General features: G+C 35.2%; 1 protein-coding gene and 1 non-coding gene across 3 annotated transcripts in view; one reads left to right on the top strand and one right to left on the bottom strand.

Moving 5' to 3' along the window:
* The window catches only part of CHD1 (chromodomain helicase DNA binding protein 1), a 77,734-nt gene that overhangs the window by 32,198 nt on the left and 21,431 nt on the right, over positions 1-24,105 (top strand). For both annotated transcript variants that reach the window (XM_010362912.2, XM_030927208.1), the window contains exons 8-24: positions 121-346; positions 1,054-1,154; positions 1,389-1,567; positions 2,516-2,643; positions 3,716-3,932; positions 5,486-5,575; positions 6,562-6,752; positions 7,454-7,642; positions 10,911-11,073; positions 11,901-12,053; positions 14,491-14,562; positions 16,931-17,080; positions 18,021-18,169; positions 18,760-18,856; positions 18,976-19,071; positions 20,442-20,618; positions 23,585-23,745. In XM_010362912.2, the coding sequence (XP_010361214.1) occupies positions 121-346; positions 1,054-1,154; positions 1,389-1,567; positions 2,516-2,643; positions 3,716-3,932; positions 5,486-5,575; positions 6,562-6,752; positions 7,454-7,642; positions 10,911-11,073; positions 11,901-12,053; positions 14,491-14,562; positions 16,931-17,080; positions 18,021-18,169; positions 18,760-18,856; positions 18,976-19,071; positions 20,442-20,618; positions 23,585-23,745 (2,539 nt within the window). The remainder of the gene's footprint in view (positions 1-120; positions 347-1,053; positions 1,155-1,388; positions 1,568-2,515; positions 2,644-3,715; positions 3,933-5,485; positions 5,576-6,561; positions 6,753-7,453; positions 7,643-10,910; positions 11,074-11,900; positions 12,054-14,490; positions 14,563-16,930; positions 17,081-18,020; positions 18,170-18,759; positions 18,857-18,975; positions 19,072-20,441; positions 20,619-23,584; positions 23,746-24,105) is intronic.
* On the bottom strand, positions 10,307-10,410 carry LOC115896619. The gene has a single exon (XR_004056535.1). It is a non-coding gene; the product is annotated as a U6 spliceosomal RNA (small nuclear RNA).

Raw genomic sequence — 24,105 nt, 5'->3', positions numbered from 1 at the left:
TATATCCCCGATACTTTAAGAGTGTTATGTTTTTGTGTTCATATTTTTGAAATTTTGAGTTGAAATATAATCCTACAACAGAATTAATTACATGGAAGAAACTTGTGCTTTTGTTTTCAGCTACTGGTGCTACTACAACCATCTATGCAGTTGAAGCAGATGGTGACCCAAATGCAGGCTTTGAAAAAAACAAAGAACCAGGAGAGATTCAGTATTTAATTAAATGGAAAGGATGGTCCCATATCCACAACACTTGGGAGACGGAAGAAACCCTCAAGCAGCAGAATGTTAGAGGAATGAAAAAATTGGATAATTATAAGAAAAAAGATCAGGAAACAAAAAGATGGTAAGTATGCTGTATGTCATACTTTTTTTTAATAGTTCAAAGATTACTAAGCCTTTATGTTAATAAAGAATACATAGTAACATTAAATGATAGCCTAAAATAACTGTAGACTTTATAATACAGTTGGCTGTCTTTGTCCACAGCTTTTCTATCCTTGGTTTCAACCCACCATGATTTGAAAGTATTCAGAGGGAAAAAAAAAACAACAGTCAACAATACAAATTAAAAACAATACAATGTAACAACTATTTACACTGTAAATGTAAAATTAGGTATTTTAAGAACATCTAGAGATGATTTAAAGTATAGAGGAGGATGTGTGTGGGCTATATTGCAAGTACCATGCCATTTCATGTAAGGGACTTGAGCATCCTCAGATTCTGGTATCTGTAGAGGATCCTGAACCAATCCCCTGCAGGTACTGAGGGATGATTTTATTCCATCTCAAGGTAAAACTCCTAGGGGTGTATCTATCTAAACCTGTCCGTGATAACAGTCACATAGAGTGTCTCATACATTACAAATTACAGAATTTTAGTTAAAAATTAATGATGCCTTATTCCTGTTTAAGTTTCTTTATTACTGAAACTTGGCCCACATAGTGGCAAAATGGGAGATTCTGTGCTACAAATAGTGTTGGGGATGGGGGAGTGACAGGTTATTTATGGGAGATTTTTAAGTCTGTTCCTGGATTAATAATTTTTCAGGTTGAAAAATGCTTCTCCAGAAGATGTGGAATATTATAATTGCCAGCAAGAACTTACAGATGATCTACATAAACAGTATCAAATAGTGGAACGTATAATTGGTTAGTGAGAAATGATTCTGGTTAAAAAAACTTTATCTTTTTATGCTTGAAATAATCTGAAAAAAGTCATAAATTTGCCACTTACACATCAAACACAGTAGCTTGCTCTTACTAAAACCGTATTGTAAACTAGATAGCTAAATTTTACTCGTGTAGCCTTTACTAAGAATTATGCATCTGATGATTAAATGTAAAAAAAAAAAAAAAATAAGTAAATGCCTGATTATCTCACAGCTCATTCCAATCAAAAGTCAGCAGCTGGTTATCCTGATTATTACTGCAAATGGCAGGGCCTTCCATACTCAGAGTGCAGCTGGGAAGATGGAGCTCTTATTTCCAAAAAGTTTCAAGCGTGCATTGATGAGTATTTTAGCAGGAACCAATCAAAAACCACTCCTTTTAAAGATTGCAAAGTGAGTATTGTCTAACATTTTAAATTATTAAAAATATATTTATGCGTTATAAATATTTACAAGCCTAAATACAACAGTTGGATCCTGATTTCAGATAGACTAAGGGAGAATATTTCTTGGTTAATTGGTCTTACAGGAAGTGAACTTCCTGCAATTATGTGTTTTTGTTTTTTAGTTTTAGTTTTATAATTTTTTATTTGAAACTTTCTCTTTTAAAAAAATTATAAGTGACTTTTTGGTCAGTGTATCTTCTTAAATGTTACACTGTCTTTTATCTTGTTGAGCATCACTATGTCAGAAAGATAAGTTGGTTATGTTGATTGTTGGAAAGGGTTGGGAGACTAAATAGAAAAAAGCTCTTGGAAACTAGAGATATGCTCAATATTAAAGATAGTGGATATTTTCTTAGAAGGTAGAGAAAGAGGAGAGGGATATAGGAAAGTATCCAGAACTACCTTGTACAATACTTTCTGAATCCTTGTAACTTACCCAAAGTTACTAGTGATAGTGTTGAGATCTGTATAGTACTAGATTTTCTTTCCTTATTAAAAGAATTACATTCTTCACAGGGATAACTTGGAATTCAGAAATTGAATGGTAAGCTAAGCCAGTTTTATGGTTTATTTGTAGCTTAAGGCTGGAGCAATGGTTGTGAACAATTTAACATAGGTTTTGCATGTGATATACATGAGATTCATATTTTGGCGGGAACTTAATTTTCTCTATAAATTTTTCTTTAAAAAAGAAGGCAAAATATTTCACTTTTCATTTTTGTTAGAGTAGTAGAAAACAGTATTGACTGAATCCTCAGATACATTTTGAGTAATGGAATCTCTGAGCTTGATGATTAGAGAGGAAATTTAAGAATTTATGGTAAAGCTGAGGCTTTCATCTTTTAGTATAATTTCTTATATTTAATAATTCTACATAATTTTATTTCTGCTGAAGGTATTAAAACAAAGGCCAAGATTTGTAGCCCTGAAGAAGCAGCCATCCTATATTGGAGGACATGAGGGCTTAGAATTAAGAGATTATCAACTGAATGGTTTAAATTGGCTTGCTCATTCTTGGTGCAAGTAAGTGTATTTTGAATCATCTCTTTAATTTGACAGAGTAAGAATTTTACCAATACAGGATTCAGAAAAGATTTCCATTTACATAAAGGATAAGACTCTTTGGCAGTTGATATGCTACTCTTTGTATTTCCTAGTTTATATAAACAATATTACATACTAGGAAGAAAATCCAGTGGAGTTTGAGTTTAACTTGATTGTTGCCTTTTTAAAATACGTTTTTATTCTGTTTAAAAATCAAAATGCATATCCATTCTCATCCCATGCTGTTCCTGGAATATTCTCTTTTTCCTAGTTATTTTAATATCCATTTAGTCTTCTACGTTTTTTTTCTGTCCTCTGTGGCCCCTACTCTACTTTTTGACTCTCGGTTGCAATTTAGCTGTAGGTTTTTTCTTTTAATCTATGTTCTTCCTATATGCTTTTTACTTATTTAATAATATATCTGGACTCTACTACTAGTAGATGAATTGCATTATTGTCTTTATAATTGATTAAACATAATACTATTAATCTTTTTTCTTTTTTTCTTTTTTTTTTTTGAGACGGAGTCTCGCTCTGCCGCCCAGGCTGGAGTGCTGTGGCCGGATCTCAGCTCACTGCAAGCTCTGCCTCCTGGGCTCACACCATTCTCCTGCCTCAGCCTCCCGAGTAGCTAGGACTACAGGCGCCCGCCACCTCGCCCGGCTAATTTTTTTGTATTTTTTAGTAGAGACGGGTTTCACCGTGTTAGCCAGGATGGTCTCGATCTCCTGACCTCGTGATCCGCCCGTCTCGGCCTCCCAAAGTGCTGGGATTACAGGCTTGAGCCACCGCGCCCGGCCATTACTATTAATCTTTAAGCCTCTTCTGGCCTAAAGTGGTCATCTCCTTTTACTTTTCTTACAACATTAGTGATTGAGTAGCCAAATACCTTTACATTTATTATTTGTAGTTAATAAAAGTGGTATATTCTCTATAATACCTATCAGATTAATTTTATTTAACTTCATATAAACATATACATATGATGTAAAAAGGTTTCTTTGTATATTTGAATATTTTCTTTCATGCTAATTTTTTTTTAACTTTGTAGAGGAAATAGTTGCATACTCGCTGATGAAATGGGCCTTGGGAAAACAATACAGACGATCTCATTTCTGAATTATTTGTTCCATGAACATCAATTATATGGACCTTTTCTATTGGTAGTACCGCTCTCCACTCTTACTTCCTGGCAAAGGGAAATTCAGACATGGGCTTCTCAAATGAATGCTGTGGTTTATTTAGGTGACATTAACAGCAGAAACATGGTAAGTTGTTGACCTGTAAATGTAGAAATCAAAATGTACTTGTCTTTGGGATCGAGCATTTTTGTTGTTGTTGTTGTTGTTTTGAGATGGGGTTTCACTCTGTCTCCCAGGCTGGAGTGCAGTGGTATGATCTTGGCTCATTGCAACTGGGACCACAGGAGCACACGACCACACTCAGCTAATTTTGTATATTTTTTAGTGGAGACAGGGTTTTGCTGTGTTGCGCAGTCTGGTCTTGAACTCCTGAGCTCAAGTGATCTGCCTCCCTTGGCCTCCCCAAGTGCTGGGATTACAGGCATGAGCCACCATTCTTGGCCTAACAAGGATGAAGCGTTTTGTTTTGTTTTGGTCTTTATAAAAATCTTTGTTTCTGGCATAGAACTTGCCACAAATAAGTTCTCCGTACATGTTTAATTGACTATAACAAAGCCAATTTTGGTTTAGTGTTACTTCATATATATATTTGACTGATTTTTGTGTGTGTGTGTGTGTTTTTTTTTTTCTTTTCACTCTGTCATCCAGGCTGCAGTACAGTGGTGCGATCTCGGCTCATTGCAACCTCTGCCTCCCAGGTTCAAGTGATACTCCTGCCTCAGCCTTCCAAGTAGCTGGCATTACAAGTGCCTACCACCACACCCGGCTAATTTTTGTATTTTTAGTAGAGATGGGGTTTCACTACGTTGCGCAGGCTGATCTCAGAGTCCTGACCTCAAGTGATCCACCCACCTTGGCCTCCCAAAGTGCTGGGATTTACAGGCGTGAGCCACCATGCCCCCCTATTTTACATTTTTAATGGAAAATTTCAAATATACATGGGAACAGACAGAAGAATGTAATAAACCCTCATGTTCTCATCTTCAGTTTCACAAATTTACTGATAGTTTTGTTTTATCTATACTACTTTCCTAGTTACTGTGAAGCAAACCCCAGACATCATATTTCATCCATAAACATAACATTATTAAATGAATTAATCACTAATGTTTTCTTAAATAAGACCTTTTCTTTTGTGAAAGATGTGTTTACTTTAAAATTGTGTTTACTTCATTTTTTACAAATGCTGTGGTATTTATGCTTTATTTATGAGATTTACGTAGCATTTTGGACTATATAAAGAATAACTCTGGCCGGGCGCGCTGGCTCATGCCTATAATCCCGGCACTTTGGGAGGCCAAGGTGGGTGGATCATCTGAGGTCGGGAATTCGAGACCAGCCTGACCAACATGGAGAAACCCCGTCTCTACTAAAAATACAAAATTAGCTGGGTGTGGTGGTGCATTCCTGTAATCCTAGCTACTCAGAAGGCTGAGGCAGTAGAATCGCTTGAACCCGGGAGGCAGAGATTGTGGTGAGCCAAGATCATGCCATTACACTCCAGCCTGGGCAACAAGAGCAAAACTCTGTCTCAAAAAAACCACAAAAACTCTTTTATTACATTAACATATATTAATAGTCATTTACATATTTGAATGGATTTTAATTTTTAGATATGTAAGTAAAAGTATAATTTGCTTGATGTTTGTCTTAAAATTGTCCTTCAAATTTCTTGATAGATAAGAACTCATGAATGGACACATCATCAGACCAAACGGTTAAAATTTAATATACTGTTAACAACTTATGAAATTTTATTAAAGGATAAGGTAGGTATTTATTTCTCACGTGTTTTTGTCTCTTGTATATCAGTTTTTTCTTTATCATATGCTGTGGCCAAGATGAGAGAATAGCCTAAATCGTGAGTCAGCGAACTGTAGCCTGTGGTCTTATTTTTTTAATGGTACTTGAACTAAGAGTGGTTTTTACCTTTTTGAAAGGTTACATTTAAAGGGTCGTAGAAAGAATATGTAACAGAGACCATATATTTATCTGCAAAGTCTGAAATATTTACTATCTGGCTCTTTTTAGAAAAAACTTACCAACTCAATCTAATGAAACTAGTTTGTTATAGTGTGTATTGATTTGTAAGCTCTTTAAAGAAGAGGAAGATAACTAATAGGATTAAGCTACCGCTGTGTGAAGCAATGAAGGCTTTATGGATACTGCCTTATTTAATTCCTCCATCTACTTTATATTCGCTTTCTCTACTTTATGGAAAAGAAAACAGGATTCAAGAATGTCTCAAAGAATTTAATGAACTTGCCTATGGTAACACAGCTCTTAAGTAGTGGAATCAGGCTTGCTGTAACTCGGAGACCTAAGTTTAAGAGAGTTCTACAGTTCGTAAAAGTTGTACAAAGAATTGTACCTACATTTGGAGTAAGGCACTGTTCTGAATTTGTGTCTTAGTTTTTCTTCATATTGACGTTAATAGAGGCTTCTATTGGGCTTAGGCTAAAAATCTTTTGTAAAAATTTTCAATGACACTGCTAATTTTTCTCTGTTAATTATCAGTTTATAAGCTAATAAAAACTTTAGCTTGATATTACATTCTAGTGGTTAAATTTGTCATAGAAGGAATATGTGCTGAGTTACTTGTGTATTGTAATCTTGAAATTGCAATTTCTTATTTGAAAATTAGACAAAGCGTGTTTTTAATTTTTGTTTCGTTTTAATAATTGAGTTCAGATTTAATGGTAAGGCTAAATCTGAATTCCATTTTTCTCTCAAAATATTGTTTTTCTATTTTAAGGCATTCCTTGGAGGTCTAAATTGGGCATTTATAGGTGTTGATGAAGCACACCGATTAAAGAATGATGACTCCCTTCTGTATAAAACTTTAATAGATTTTAAATCCAATCATCGTCTCCTTATCACTGGAACTCCTCTACAGAATTCCCTCAAAGAGCTCTGGTCTTTGCTACATTTCATTATGCCAGAAAAGTAAGACAAATTTACAATTTTAGTCATAGTTTTGTGTGGTTATGTTTAGTGGGAAGAAACCCAGGTAATAAGGTCAGTAAGAGTTTTTATTGCCCTAAAAGATTAGATCACAGATAACTAAGAATTTTTAAAAAAGGAAAATGAGGTCAGGTAGTTTGTAATACTATTTCAATTTTTCAATTTTGTTAGTAAACTTAAGCCATGTGTTATAAATCACAACAGTTGATTTTGCACATGTTCAAAATATACCTTGCTTGAAAAACTAACACAGTAACATTCTTTGTATTTAATAGTAGGAGTAACAACAATGAGGTGCTGGCAATCCTTTTTTCTAAATGAGGAAAACTAGACTAGACAAGGCTAAATAAGTTCCCTAAGGTCACTACTTGTTCTCTTTCAGTAGGTCCAGAACTTTAAAAGTATATTTTTTGAGAAATATTTTAGTGATAATTACTCCGATACCTCAAAATACTTCATATTCACTTGGTTCAAGAATCATAACTTATAAAACAACTAATTATATTTCATCATGCATCTTCTTGGGAGAGAGATTTTTAGAAGTAAATAAGTTTTTAGCTAATTTTTTGTTCTAAAAATCTGTCGTGTTTTGTTTATAAATGACTCCCCTGAAAAAAAAAAAAAAAAACTCATATGCAATTTGACTTTTTCTAGTGATTGTTCCAATTTCTTAAATTTTAAAGGTTTTCTTCCTGGGAAGATTTTGAAGAAGAACATGGCAAAGGGAGAGAATATGGTTATGCAAGCCTTCACAAGGAGCTTGAGCCATTTCTGTTACGCCGAGTTAAGAAAGATGTGGAAAAATCTCTTCCTGCCAAGGTTGAGCAGATTTTAAGAATGGAAATGAGTGCTTTACAGAAACAATATTACAAGTAAGCTGTACACAGAGCATATGTTCTGAACTTTTAATTCTGAATACCTTCCATGTGTGTGTCCTGCTCTCGGTGCCCCCACCTTCTCTACAATAGTGTCAGAGCAGTTGCAATTCTTGAGTTTTAGAGTAAGTTTATTCTGTGTCGTTAGGAGGCAAAAGGAGATTTAATGACATGTCCAAAATGATGAGTAACAAGGCTAATTCATCTTCTAACACATAATTAATTGCTTTCCTGTATATCATACTGTTACATTATAAAAAGTTTAAGTGTTAGGATTTCCACGATATGAAGGTATTATTTGATTATGACAGTTAACAGATAGAGGCCAAAAATAGAAACTTAGAACAAAATTTTAGGCCCTGCTGCTTTTTGAAGAGTATTAACAGATCATAGCTGGTATAAATTTTGTATGTCAAGATCTATACAGTAGGACTTCTCAAAGAGTCAGAAAGGAAAATCTGTTCTAATATCTATTTAAACATTTAATTGCATAAAAGGAAATACATTGCTACATGCATTTGGAGTTTCAGAAACATTCATATTTTATGGTAAATCTATAGGTGCCACACATTTAAAAGAATATACTTATTGCGTAATTATTTTTGTTATGGAAAATTTCAGATATGTACAAAAATAGGTTAATTTAATGAACTCTTATACCCATGACTCAGCTTTACTTTTTTTGTTTGTTTGTTTTTTTGAGATGGAGTCTCCCTCTGTACTCCAGGCTGGAGTACAGTGGCACGATCTTGGCTCACTGCAACCTCCGCCTTCTGGTTTCAAATGATTCTGGTGCCTCAGCCTCCCGAGCGGCTGGGTTTACAGGTGTGCCCCACAATGCCGTGCTAATTTTTTTATTTTTAGTAGAGACAGGATTTTGTCATGTTGGCCAGGCTGGTCTTGAACTCCTAGCTTCAAGCGATCCACCTGCCTCAGCCTTCCAAAGTACTGGGATTACAGGTGTGAGCCTCTGTGCCCAGTCCCAGCTTCACTTTCCTCTCAAGCCAGTCTTTTTATGTATCTCTGGTCATCCCCATTTCCCTCAGTGACTATCCTTTTGAAGCAGATCATACATTTTTCCATAAATATTTTTCTATGTATTTCTAATAATTGATTTTTAAAAATACTATTATCACCTGGGCACAGGTGGCTCATGCCTGTAATCCCAGCACTTTGGGGAGGCTGAGGGGGACAGATCACTTGAGCCTCAAGAGTTTGAGACCAGCCAGGGCAACATGGCAAAACCCTGTCTCTACCCAGGATACAAAAACAGCCAGGAGTGGTGGTGGGTGCATGTGGTCCTAGCTACTTGGGAGGCTGAGGTGGGAGGATCGCTTGAGCCCATGAGGCAGAGGTTGCAGTGAACCGAGGTCATGCCACTGCACTCCAGCCTGGGTGACAGTGAGACTCCATCATAAATAACCCACTTTAAAATTTTCACGATTTAGGAAATTATTGCTCTCTCAACAGAATCAAGTAATTTCTTGATGCCAATATTCAGTATCTGTTCAGATTTTCTCTGTTTTCTCAAAAAATTTTTTTACGTTTACTCAAATCAGGATTGAGATAGGTTCATATATGGCAATTGATTTGTCTCTGAGTTTATCTATAGGTACTTCTTTTTTGTTAAAATGTATATGATGAGGAAAACAGTTGTTCTGTAGAATTTTTCTACAACCTAGATTTTGCATAGTACTTGCCTCTAAAATAGTTTAACAGTATCCCCTGTATTCCCTATAGATCGGTAGTTAGATTTAGGTGCTTAATAATATTCAAATTAATAATTATAATAAGAGTATATTTTGTAGTATGCAATGGCGATTATCTGATTTTGTTATGGGGTTCTTTTAAAAAAAGTAATGCATTTTGTAGAATATCTGGGAAGAAAAGTCAAAGTAGGAAGAAGATACATTCACCTGTAATTCTCTAAGTACTAGTCATATATCATGGATGTTGAACTTAAACTCTTCAAGGTACTTTTTGGCAACTAAGGTAATAAGATACTGCCATAAATTTCTGGAAAAATTCTTAGAATTATTACCTCTAGAGAAATTAATAATAAACTTTTTCTGGATAAGAAAAAATAATTCTTTATTCTTGATTACCTCTTACGGCATTGAGCATTGTCCATGGGTTTTGTTTTGCTTTTCATTCCAGTTTTGGGGAACTGCCTGTATAACTAGTGGTAAAGAATGGTAATAAAAGAGTATGTACACTAGATATTTGAGACTTTCAAGTCCCTTCAAAAACTGACCTTGTTGGAAGAAAATAAAAGGTGGAAAAGGTCGTGGTGAGAGGAAATTTTTCTTTTCTTTTTTAAATTCAGCTTTTATTTTAGATGCTGGAGGTATATGTGCAGGTTTGTTACATGGGTAATATTGCATCCAGGTAGTGAGCATGGTATGCAGTAGGTAGTTTTCAACCTATCTTCCCCTCCTTCCCCCCTCTAGTAGTCCACAGTGTTACATATTTATGTCCGTGTGTGCGCAGTGTGTAACTTGCACTTATAAGTGAGAACATGCAATGTTTGGTTTTCTGTTTCTGTGTTAATTCACTTAGAATTATGGTCTACAACTATATCCATGGACATTATTTTATTTGAAGGACATCATTTCATCCTTTTTTTCCTGTGGCCGTGTAGTATTCATGGTGTATATATACAAAAAATATGGAGCATTCGTGGATTAGCGTGTCATCCTTGTACAGGGACCATGCTAATCTCTGTATCGGTCCAGTTTTAGTATAAGTGCTGCCGAAGTGAACACAGGAATTGTTACATATAGTTAGGAGCAGTAAAATAGCACCAAGGTGTTTTCTGTAAGTTGCATATGTGTTGTGTAATTGCAATCTAGAGAAGGCAGTTGTGGCTACAACCAGGTGTCCTCAGGTTTCTTTTAGGTCCATGCAGAAGATTCAATTTCATTGATGTCTAATGCAGTGAAAGTTGTCAGAAGATTAAGATAAGTAAGGCAGGCGACCATCTTTTTAGCAAATTTGAGGGGAAAAGGATTAATATACTGTAATAATTATGTTACATTAGCCTGTTCTGTGTGTAGCTAATGGTTCGGAAAACACGTTGTGTTCTCATGAGTATTATGAAAGAGGTTTGGTCCATTGTATATCCAGTTGTGAATTTCATAATGGTACAGTTTTACTTTGGTACTACATTTTGCCTTTTTTTTTTTTTTTTTTTTTTTAATGCTTTTAGAATTTATCCTGGTAGTTGTTCTGCTAAATGTCATTTTCATAATTTTTTTTTTTAAAGATGGATTTTAACTAGGAATTACAAAGCCCTCAGCAAAGGTTCCAAGGGCAGTACCTCAGGCTTTTTGAACATTATGATGGAACTAAAGAAATGTTGTAACCATTGCTACCTCATTAAACCACCAGATAATAATGAATTCTATAATAAACAGGAGGCCTTACAAGTAAGAATTTTTAAATGTTGTTACTTTATGATAAAGTTCTAGAAATGTTGATTTCACTTACAATTGAAAATAGCTCAGTGCTTTAATATATTGGTTAAAATTTTTCAGTTAATGGTGCCTTTATATAATGGTCTGTTATTAATCTTTGTAGAAAAGATGTTAAAATTCTAATTTATCTAATTATTTTGATGAATTTTCTAAAAATATGTCTCTCAAACCATGGACTATAATGACTTATCCAGCAAAAAAATCCCACAGTTATGTTCATAATTATGAAAAAAATCATTAATAGTAATTGTGCTGCATTAGTGATTTGGTAGATGGTAGTCTAAAGGACATCTTGACCTCACATCTTAACCCTTCTTGTTACTTCTGGAAGATAAGTTAGAAGTGTGAAGGCACAACTGCAGTCCAGCCACTGTAGTGCCTTGAAGGGCTAGGATCAGCATCTAGAATTAATACATTAGAATGCATTAGCTTACTCCTTTTAAACCTTTGGTTGCTTAGTTACTGCTGCTTCCAGTGTAATTGTTCTTCAGCTAAGATTTTTGGAGAAACACTGTGGTGTAGTAACTAGCAAACAGAGTGAACAGTACTTTTTTCCTCCCTGACAGTACAACAAAAACCTAGGTGTGATATGGCAAGGAATATTTTAGCTTAAGTCATAGTGAAATGGTAAAGGTCTTAGAAAAGTTTGAAAAGTGAAACAAGTTGTTTTCTAACATGAAAATTAAAAATCTCAAAAGAATCCAAGCAATTGAAGTGTTATGTAGACAACTTATTTACATCTTTTAACATATAACGACTTGAATTTATTGTTTCTGTAGCACTTAATTCGTAGTAGCGGAAAATTGATTCTTCTTGACAAGCTATTAATTCGCCTAAGAGAACGAGGCAATCGAGTTCTTATTTTTTCGCAAATGGTGCGGATGTTAGATATACTTGCAGAATATTTGAAATATCGTCAATTTCCCTTTCAAGTAAGCATTTAATTGTATTTGTTGTTTTAAATTTTATCTAATTCCTGTGCATATTTTACAGTATTTCCTTTGAAATTATTTTGTAAGTGTTTAGGTTTTTATATAAACTGCACTCTTTCTTTAAAAAGATATATCTGCTTTAAAAAACGATTGTCATTCCGTTTTTTCTTCTTGACTTGACGTATTGCAACAAAACAATTTTTCTTCCTTTCCTCTAATTTTTATTTTCTTTTAATTCTGCCTTTTTCTTCTGTGCTTGCTTTAGATTTTAAAAACTGAACTAAGAGTTTTCTTGATTGGATAGATCTAAAAGCAGGGGAGCCTTTAGTCTTTCATCTGAATGAGGAAAACAGCCAGCAGCCTCTGAATGTGAATGCTGCCAAGATTCTTATGATTGGTGTGCTCACAGTTATCTGACACAGTGTTTGCTGAGTAAAACTAGACAACTTTAGAGAAGAAACTAAAGACCAAAATTCCCTTCCATCTATTCAAAATTTATGTTGAAGTTCATTCAGTATAACTAAAGCTAATATTATTGATGAGTGTTTAAAGTCAGGTGCTATTTTCAGTACTTTACATCTAATTTTTTAATTCTTGAAGCAATTTTATGAACAGTGCTAGGAACATAGCAGACATTACATAGATACAGCTAGCAAATGGTTTATATTTAGTGCAGATAGTAAAATAGCAGTGAAATTATAATAATGGGACTCAACACACAATCCCTGCTTTGTCAGAGCTTATAATCTTTTACAGGAGACAGACATCAAGCAGGTGATTGCAAATAAATTTAACATTACAATTCTGGTAAGTGTTGTGAAGAAGGACAGGTATTTGGTGATATGAATATCATTGAGAAATAATTACAATCATTTAGGGGAAAACGTAGAAGAGTACCATTAGTTGAGGGTTTTGAAAACACTTTTACTGATATGTAATTCCCATATCATACAATTTACTCATTTAAAGTATACAATTCAGTGGTTTTTACTATGTTCACAGGTATGTGTAATTGTCAGACAGGTGGTTTTAGAACATTTTCATCAGAAAGCAGCCTGTACCCTTTCGCTATTCCTCCTGTCCTTCCATTTGCGTTCTTCTCCTGCCCTGTGTTGATTTGTTTTTAAACAAATTATTGTGTACCTGGTCAAACAAAAAATTAGTTTGACTAATTTTGAGTGTTTATAAGCACCACTTCTTTGCCGCTAATACCTTCTCGTTCCTAGGTCACTTCCTGGAGAGAATCATTTTTAATTTTATTTGGTTTAGGTCATGCCACAGTAATGAGATGCCACTATTCTTAGAATTTGTACTAATTTGTATTTTAGTGGAAAAGAAACATTATTTTAACTTTTTAAAACTTTAATAGACATCTGTTTTCTTACTTTGTGTAGGTGATAATTAAGAGCATTTCACTTAAACCACTTAGAATACATCATTTAAAATGTATATATTTTTCTTCTCAGAGTTAAAATTCATACAGTAACAAAGCAAAGGTAGGCATATGGCTTCCCAAAATACTAGTTTAATACATCGGTTAAATGCATGGATCATAGTAGACAAGTTATTTCTAGTCTATAACCAGTTAATAATTACAAAATCATTGCCGTTTATAAAGTGAAATAGTAGCTAATGTTTAATAAGCATTCAGTATGTGTAGGCACTGTGCTACGTGTTTTCCTATGTTCTCTCACTGAGTTCTCTATAGTTTATGAAGGAGGGACTACTATTATGTCTGTTTTACTTAAAACAGAACTGACATGGAGAAAAAGTTTGTGGAGAAAAGTCAAATAACTTGCTCAAGATACCCAGTGAATAAAATACTCATTTGCAGGATGTTGACTAGAGCCCATGATGCTTCACATCAATAATTTTCGAATTTTAGTGTGCATCAGAATTAATTGGATGGCCTTTGCTAAACCCCTTCAGTAGGTCGGGGTTAGGGCTCAATAATTTGCCTATCTATGTTCTCAGATGACACTAATGCTGTTCTAGTAACCACACTGTACTTAATCAGTGTTTTTAAAACGAATTGTAACCTGTTAATGGATCTGTGAATCAGTTTAATGGGTTTCACCAACATTTTGAAAGTAAAATGATAAAACATGATGTAACACAGTATGTCATATCATGATATGAAACTTGTTTCAGGTGTTTGTAAACAGCTGTGTACTCAATCACATACCTTTAGAATGGGACTGAGGCAGAATAGTATGACAGCCTATGCTGTATTTACTCTTGAGGGTGCAGTCTTAGTGATTTGGAGCGCAGGCCAGAGATGGAATGCCTGAGCATTATTTTACCATCTAGTAGGTACCTTCTATTATCGTTTTAGCAAGACATGCTTCACATTTCTACTTAATTTTATAATTGATTTTAATTGCTTTGTAACATTTCGATTCTGTTATATGCAGTATTTTAATGTGTTTTATTCTAGAGATTAGATGGATCAATAAAAGGAGAACTGAGGAAACAAGCTCTGGATCATTTTAATGCTGAGGGATCAGAGGTATGTATTAATGCTTTTTAAATTATAAATAATTTTGATTTAGTATCAGTATATTACAATATTATATTCAGACATCTTTAATCTTCATATCTAGTTTGATAAAGGAGTAGTGTTATCCACCTTTGATCAGCAAACGAAGTGTTAAAGTCACTATTCTAGTTTAAACCTAAGAATTGCACTCTTTGAGACAGAGTCTAGCTCTGTTGCTCAGGCTAGAGTGCAGTGGCAAGATCTCAGCTCACTGCAACCTCTGCCTCTTGGGTTCAAGCTATTCTCCTGCTTCAGCCTCACAAGTTGCTGAGATTACAGGCGCATGCCACCGTGCCTGGCTAGTTTTTGTAGTTTTAGTAGAGATGGGGCTTCACCATGTTGGCTAGGCTGGTCTTGAACTCCTGGCCTCAGGTGATTCACCTGCCTTGGCCTCCCAAAGCGCTAGGATTGCAGGTGTGAGCCACTGTGCCCAGCCAAGAATTTTACCCTTTATTATCAATACTGTTTCAACATGGAACAGTTACTTTAATTTGCTTCAAAATAAATTAGCCAGATTGGGCACGGTAGCTCACACCTGTAATCCCAGCACTTTGGGAGGCCAATGCAAGAGAATCACTTCAGGCCAGGAGTTTGAGACCACCCTGGGAAACAGTGAGACTGCTGTCTGTACCAAAAAAAAAAAAAAAAGGTAAAAAAATAAACTGGGCATGGTGGCACTCCCTTATATAGTCCCAGTTACTTGGGAGGCTGAGTTGAGTGGATCACTTAGCTCAGGAGTTTGAAGCTGCGGTGAGCTATGATCATGCCACTAGACTCTAGCTCAGGCAATAGAGGTGAGACTCTGTCTCAAAAAAAATAAAGACAAGACCCCAAAACAGCAAATTATCCCACTTTGCTTTTAAAATTTTTTTTGTTTTCCATAGATTTTTGGGAAACATGATATTTGGTTAAATGAGTAAGTTCTATAGTGGTGGTTTGTGAGATTTTGGTGCACCCTTCACCAGTATACACTGAACCAAATTTATAGTCTTTTATCGCTCACCCCCTCCTACCCTTTCCCTCTGAGTCCCCAAAGTCCTTTGTATCATTCTTATTACTTTGCATCCTCATAGCTTAGTTCCCTCTTATGAGTGAGAACATACAATGTTTTGTTTTCCATTCCTGAGTTACTTCACTCAGAGTAGTAGTCTCCAGGCTGGGCATGGTGGGTTACACTTGTAATTCCAGCACTTTGGGAGGCTGAAGCAGGTCGATCACTTGCGGTCAGGAGTTCGAGACCAGCCTGGCCCATATGGTGAAACCCATCTCTACTAAAAATACAAAAATTAGCTGGGTGTGATAGTGCATGCCTGTAATCCCAGCTACTTGGGAGGCTGAGGCGGGAGAATTGCTTGAACCTGGGAGGCGGAGGTTACAGTGAGCCAAAATAAAAAGAGTGAGACTCCATCTCAGAAAAAAAAATAACGAATATAGTCTCCAATCCCATCCAGGTTGCTGTGAATGCCATTGTTTTATTCCTCTTTATGTCTGAGTAGTATTCCATTGTATGTGTATACCACAGTTTATCTTCTTGTTGATTGATGGGCATTTGGGCTGGTTCCACATTGTTGCAATTGCAAATTGTGCTGCTATAATCATGTATATACAAGTATCTTTTTCATGTAATGACTTTTTTCTTCTGGGCAGATACTCAGTAGTGGGATTACTGGATCAAATGGTAGTTCTACTTTTAGTTCCTTGAAGGAATTTCCACACTATTTTCCATAGAGTTCTTTTTTTTGGTATGTGCCTTTTATTTTTTAAGGAAATAAAATTTACAGTTTGAGTTGAAATATCATTCCTGGCCAGGCGCGGTGGCTCAAGCCTGTAATCCCAGCACTTTGGGAGGCCGAGATGGGCGGATCACGAGGTCAGGAGATCGAGACCATCCTGGCTGACACGGTGAAACCTCGTCTCTACTAAAAAAATACAAAAACTAGCCGGGCGAGGTGGCGGGCGCCTGTAGTCCCAGCTACTCGGGAGGCTGAAGCAGGAGAATGGCGTAAATCCGGGAGGCGGAGCTTGCAGTGAGCTGAGATCCGGCCACTGCACTCCAGCCCGGGCGACGGAGCGAGACTCCGCCTCAAAAAAAAAAAAAAAGAAACATCATTCCTTTCCTATTTCATTTTCTTTTTTTTTTTTCAACAGAAGTAAATACTTTATTGAATTTGGTATTACTAACATGTATACTTGATTTTGGAGTCTTTTTGTTGGTTGGTCTTGCTAGATGTTTATGTATTAGTTTTAAAAACTGCCTTTTTGTTTAATTAGTAACATGCTGTTTAAGTTCAGAAAATTAATTGAAAAATTTTCATTTTAATTATTCAATTTCTTACAGGATTTTTGCTTTTTGCTGTCTACAAGAGCTGGAGGTCTAGGGATTAATTTAGCCTCTGCCGACACTGTTGTTATATTTGATTCTGATTGGAATCCACAGAATGATCTTCAGGCACAGGCTAGAGCCCATCGAATTGGGCAAAAGAAACAGGTATTTTTAATTTTAATTTGTATTATGTTGCTGTTTTAGAATTCTTTTTTGGGGGGGGAATGGTTTCAGTGTATCTTCTAGAGGGTAAGATCACTGCAACAATCATATACTACTATTTAACAGGATGCTGAGGAACTTGGTTTACCAAAATCACCTGGAGAATATGACAAAATTGAGATAACTATGCATAAATAGGATCATGTATGCTGTTTTTATCCTGTATTCTAGTCATAACTATAAAATGCATTGTTTTTCATTTTATAATAAAAAAAGTTTACTTGCTTATTTTAACTTGAAAGAGTTTGAGTAGCATATGCTGCCTTTCTGTTAGTGTATATTTTGTCCGTGTGCTTCCAAGATTCTCCACATATAATATGTGACCCCATTTTTATAATTGTAACAAAATACCCTTAAATGGTGGTACTGAACCTTTACTGAACTTTACCTAGAGAAATAGGGAAAATTTACTACACCAATTTTTTTCAATTTTGGAGAGTTTGTTTTATGGTGGGCTTCTTATTAATTAACTTGGGGAGTGGTTCATAGAATTTTGCATTACATAGAGTGATGAAACATTAGAATCAAGGCAACGAGTATAATAAGGCTGTCAGAAGTTTATGTGCTTCCCCCCCATTTTCCCCAGCTAAATCATAACTTAAAAATTACTGTCTTTCCTTAAAAAAAAAAAAAAAAAAAAAAGCAAATGCAATCTCCTTGCCAAAATGTTAAGAAGGAAGGAAGGATATATTTCAAAATAGTTTCTTAAGTTGAGGAACTCTAGCTTTAAACATGTTTTTTGAATTTTCGTTTTGCTTTTAACCAGTGAAAACTTCATGTAGTGTAGAATGAGCTTCAATTTGTGTGCCAATGTTTAGGCACTTGAAGTTAGCAAAACAAATCTTTTATGCTGCAATTTGTTTCCTCGTGTGTGTTTTTACAGGTGAATATTTATCGTCTAGTTACAAAGGGATCAGTTGAAGAAGATATTCTTGAAAGGGCCAAAAAGAAGATGGTTTTAGATCATCTTGTAATTCAAAGAATGGACACAACTGGGAAGACAGTACTACATACAGGTTCTGCCCCATCAAGGTGGTTACTTTATTATTTAAAAAATGTCATTTTAGAGTCAGGAAACTCATTTTTTTATATGTTACATCACTATAGATCATTGAGGAAATGTATTCAGTGTTGTATTTTTTATATTTTGGAAGACTTTTGACTAATTTCTAGTCAGAAGACATACTTCAATACCTGGTTTCATCACTATAGATTTGTAATTTTAGGGGTAATCTCTTTAACTTCTGCGCTTCAAGTTCCTTATTTTAAAGTAAATATACTGCCCTAGACAACATGGTGAAACCCCACCTCTACAAAAAATAAAAAACTTAGCTGGGCATGGTGACACATGACTGTAGTCCCAGCTACTCAGGAGGCTGAGGCAGAAGAATCAGTTGAGCCTGGTAGGCGGAGGTTGCAATGAGCTAAGATTGTGCCAGTGTACTTCAGCCTGGGTGATAGAGTGAGACACTGTCTCAAAAAAAAGGATACTAATACTTGATTCATCTTACTTCCTCATGTAACTTTTGTAAAGGTGAAAATGTCAGTAATTAATAAAAGTGCTGTGTAAATGTTATATTTTTAACTGTTAATGTTAAGCATTTTTGTTTTTCCTCTTTTAGTTCTACTCCTTTCAATAAAGAAGAGTTATCAGCCATTTTAAAGTTTGGTGCTGAGGAACTTTTTAAGGAACCTGAAGGAGAAGAACAAGAGCCCCAGGTAAAAAAATAAACAAACAAAAAAACAAAACAACAAACCTGCTTCACAATATGTGTCATCTGTTTGGTAGGATGAAAGGATTCTTCAAGTATATTTAAATATTGTTTTTCTAATTATAGGAAATGGATATAGATGAAATCTTGAAGAGGGCGGAAACTCATGAAAATGAACCAGGTCCTTTAACTGTAGGAGATGAGTTGCTTTCCCAGTTCAAGGTAGATTTAAACAAAATTTTCCTTATAATTACATAAATTGAGAGGAATTGAGTTATTGTCATTTAGTGGTTTGTTAATCTTTCTTTAAGCATAATCAGGAAGATTGCTGTGTTGTATAAAAACTACTCTCCCTTGTTCAGACAAACCAGTAGCAAACTGATTTGAAAGAGACCAGATCCATTTATGAAGTTACATGTTGTTGGGTGGAAAGAGCTGTCGTTTGCTAATTAGCAACTAGAATAGTGCTTGGCAGATAGCATGTTCTTAAATACTTGAGTAAATAAATGAATCAGTGTGATCTCTTACTTGGATTTCCATGACTGAAAGCTTTCGGCTGATTTTTTTTAAAGCAGTTTCTGATACTAACTTACCACAAATAAGAAAACTCAAGTAAATCAGTCAAAGTAAGCAATAAGCTACTATATATTGATACTTAATATCCCTGGTTTTTTGAGGGCCAATGAGTTGAAAGGAGTCCTAAAACAACATAAGTCAGCTGACCTCATGGAGTAAGTTAAGTGCCATTTGTTTAAAGAAACAAGTTTCTCTACATCTTAGCTATTTTCTATGAACTGCAGTTTTTAAGGGTCAATTCATTTCATGTGTTCATTTGACAAGTATTTATAGAACATCTGCAGTGTACCCCACACAGTGAATAAAAAACTTTTGTAATTTTAATATCACTCTGGCTACTATGTGGATGATGGACTGTAGTGAGACAAGAGCTATAGCAGGGAGATAAGATAGAAGACTGTTGAGTAATCCTGGTTAAGAGGTGGTTTCTGGGATTACAGGCGTGAGCCACTTCGCCCGGCTGTGATAGTTAGCCTTAATGGGTGCTTTCTGTATACCAGACCTTGCATAGTACCTTAAATGTGCTATCTTATATAATCCTCCCAGAAGGTAGTGTGCTCTCAGAGAGCTCTATGTCTCTGCCAATAGCTCTTTGCTGCCAGTAGCTCTTTAGATTGTGTTTTTGTGATCATAAAAATGGTATTAGATTGTTCTACAATACTTGATACATGGACTGGTCTGAGAATTTCTGCAGATTATTTAGCATGTTAATAGTATAAATTACTTTTTTTATTGTTCTGTTAACTGCTTTTAGTTCTGAGATGCTACTAATTTTGTTGAGCAGTAGGGCAAAAGAAAATCTTTCCTAGAGGATTATTAGATGTCATTTGTTTGATCTGCTTTGCCCTAGTGAAGTAATGAATCTATGTTGTTTTGAAGTTATTTTTGGTTTAGTCCACAGTCATATTCATTATCCTAAGGATATTTAGGCATGTCAGTTTCTTCCCTTTAAAAAAAAAAAATTAGAGATCAATTTTTCTATAACAGTTTACTCGTAAAATTCTGATATTTATCAGGTTGCCAACTTCTCAAATATGGATGAGGATGACATTGAGTTGGAACCTGAAAGAAATTCAAAGAATTGGGAGGAAATTATTCCAGAAGATCAGAGAAGACGATTAGAAGAAGAAGAAAGACAAAAGGAACTTGAAGAAATTTATATGCTCCCAAGAATGAGAAATTGTGCAAAACAGGTGATTTTGCAATTTTAAAGATACTTCTATAAAGTAAGAGTATTCAACATGGGCCGATTTTGTTTGTTTCTATGAGGTATCAGTCCATAGTTTTCTTTTCTTGTAATGTCCTTGATTTGATAATGTTTGCCCATGAAATGAGAAGTGTTTATTCCTCTTGTGTTTTATTCATCTTTTCAAAGAACCAGCTCCTGGTTTCATTGATTTTTTTGTGTGTTTTTAATTTCATGAGTTTCTGCAATTTATTATTTCTTCCTTTCTGCTTTTGATTTAATTTGCTCTTTTCTTTCTTTCTTTTTTTTTTCTTTGGGACAGCATCTTGCTCTGTTGCCAAGGCTGGAGTGCAGTGGCACAATTCTGGCTCACTGCAACCTTAACCTCATGGCCTTAGATGATCCTCCCACAGGTGTGCCCCACTACACCCATCTAATTTTTGTATGCTTTCTCTAGAGATGGGGTTTTGCCATGTTGTCCAGGCTAGTCTGGAATTTCTGGGTTTCAGTGATCCATCTGCCTTGGCCTACGGAAATGTTGGGACTATAGGCGTGAGCCACTGCACCTGGCCTCTTTTATTCAGTTTCTTAAGGTGCAAGCTTAGATATAGAAATGTTATCTCTCTTTTCTAATATCGGCATTTAATGCTACAAATTTTCCTTTAAGCATTGCTTTTTCTGAATCTTCCAAATCTATTTTTATATTTTCCTTAATTTAAAAATATTTAAAAATTTCCCATGTGACTTCTCTTTGACCCATAGTTTTTTTAGAAGTATGTTTTAAAATGTTCAGGTATTTAGGAGATTTTTCAACTATCTTTGTTAATTATTGGTAATTTAATTCTGTCATGTTCAGAAAGCATACTTTATGTAATTTTAGTTTTTAAACGTTTGGTATTTATTCAGTGGCCTAAGTAAACAAATACCAGATTTTTAAATAACAGTAATAGTGCCATGCCAAGCTATATTGCCAAAAAGGAAAAAATTCTAAGACTAATTTCTTTTTCTATTATCCTTTGGTTTTTAGGATATTATAAAATTATTTATCTTGATTACTGAGTTTTTTGGTGTTTCCTTAAATTTTAAGCTTGGGGCAAATGAGGGGCTTGCCCCACTCTAGTCCCTGCCCTGCTACCATTCCCCCAGGGGTAGAGTTTTTTGTTTTTTATTTTCATGCAACCGTATTAGATCTTATTCTGTGCCCTCAGTTGAGCAGATGAGAAGGGTCTGGCAAGGCTTCCTTCCTATTTCCACAAAGGTGACTGCTCACTTTCTCTAAGGCTGTACCATGGAGAAAAGTTTTGTCCAGTCTTCTACCATGCTGCTTTGTCGTGAGCACCTAGTGGAAGTTTGTGGCAGAGTGCCTGAGAATGGGTGCAGGTCCTCCAAGTTTTGGCTCTTAGGTCCTATGATCTCACAATAGCCTACACTCAGCCATTAGCAGATTTTAGCTGATATCGTCTTGTATGGTACTTGATTTCTGTCACCTGTGCTGTCCACAAATGAGCCACTGTTCAAGTCCTGTATCTTTTTCTCTTTTTGTAATCTCCTGTATTTCCTTACATTTAAATGTGTAGGTTGCCCTGAAATTTAATCTCTCTGATGTTAAACAGAAGAATTAGGATCTCGTAGATCAGATTTGTTGTTAGAGTAGGAGCAGTGCCCCTACCAAGTTTCTACATAACAGCCAGAAGTGGAGCCAAAAATAATGTTTTTGGCCTAAAAGTAACCATGTATGTTATTTCTTGTTTCTGTTTATTTCTTCAAACCCCTAAGTAGCTTTGTTTTAGAGTGTGTGAGAATGCAGCATTACATTAGATCTTGTGAAAGGATCAAGGGAGGTTAGAAAAAATAAGATCTAAATACCGTTTTTTACTTCATTTAACTTTCAGCATATTAGAGGTTCAGCATATGTGCCAAAGCTTTGGAAAAACTCCCAAGACTTAAAGAATGTATGTTTTGATGTATCCCATTAAAATTAATAGATATTACAAATAGTCTTTTATGTGGGTTCAACTGGCATTTTTTTCTTTCAAATATCTGATTTGTCTAGTTAGAATAGCAATATGTGGATATTAAGCAGAACGGAAAAAAAGGGACAGTTAATCCATTCCCCCAGAGATGACGACTAATAACATTATCACAGTGTACATCATTCCAGTTTTTAAAAATTCATTATCATTTGCTAAATTAAATTGTGGAATCCTATTAATTTGGAACTTTTTCTTCTTTTTGATAGTATGTCATGAATGTTAATCATTCTACAACCCCATTTTTAATGGTCTCTTAGCATTCTATCATATAGATTTGTCTGGTCTCTCTTTAATGAGTATTTAGATTATTTGCTTTTTGTTTTTGAGGCGGGATCTCACTGTGTTGCTCAGGCTGAAATGCAGTGGTACAATCATGGCTCACTGCAGCCTCAACTTCCTGGGGTCAAGTGATCTCCCACCTCAGCCTGTCAAGTAACTGGAATTACAGGTGCATGCTCCAAAAATGCCTCGCTAATATTTTAAATTTTGGTAGAGACAAGGTGTCACTATGTTGCCTAAGCTGGTCTTGAACTCCTGGGCTCAAGTTACCTTCCGGCCTTGGCCTCCCAGTCATGCTGGGATTACAGGCATGAGCTGCTGCTCTCAGCCACGTTTTTTTTTAATAATGTAAATAACTTTATTGATCAGTGTTTCTTCACAGTTCTGATCTCCTCAGGAAAAGTGCCTAGAAGTTATGTTGCTGGGTCAGTAGAATAACTTTTGAGGCTTTTGATGTAACATTGTCTCATTACCCTTTAAGTCAAAATACCCACCAGATGTATATATTTTTCTGTTTGCTTTTTAATTTTGTTTATGGAATGTTTTTGATATTTTGAGTAACATTTTTAAGATTCTCACCATCTTCTATAATGGCTTTTGCTCCTAAGATAAAAGCTGTTTTTACACTAAGGTTGGGTAAATATTTATTTTCCAATTCCAGATTAGTTTCAATGGAAGTGAAGGGAGGCGCAGTAGAAGTAGGAGATACTCTGGATCTGATAGTGATTCCATCTCAGAAGGGAAAAGGCCAAAGAAACGGGGAAGACCACGGACTATTCCTCGCGAGAATATTAAAGGATTTAGTGATGCGGAAATTAGGCGGTAAGATGATATAAGACAATCGCTTCAACTTGGTTTTAGTAGAGTGTTAAACTAAAATACAAAAATTTAATAATTTTTAAAAATTGTGATGAAGTTTTAGAAGAGGCAAATGTATGTTATTTGAGTAGGAATTGGGTGGTTCTGCTTTTGGGTATTATAACTGAACAAGTTTGGTGTCTTACCTTTGCATGTTATTTATTTATTGCTAAACTACTTAGGCTACAAAAATTTTTTTATTAATTTGACTCAATAGTGATCCTTTTGAATAATAAAAGTATTTATGATACATTTGATTTTTTATTAAAAATTCTCACTACGTTTAGAACTCCCAAAGTTACTAATATTTTGTAGAAGTTCTGT

Source organism: Rhinopithecus roxellana, chromosome 3, assembly GCF_007565055.1.
Source record: "Rhinopithecus roxellana isolate Shanxi Qingling chromosome 3, ASM756505v1, whole genome shotgun sequence".
Taxonomy (NCBI): domain Eukaryota; kingdom Metazoa; phylum Chordata; class Mammalia; order Primates; family Cercopithecidae; genus Rhinopithecus; species Rhinopithecus roxellana.
Note: the sequence above shows the minus strand (reverse complement) of the source record. Positions and strands in the feature narration are given on the sequence as shown.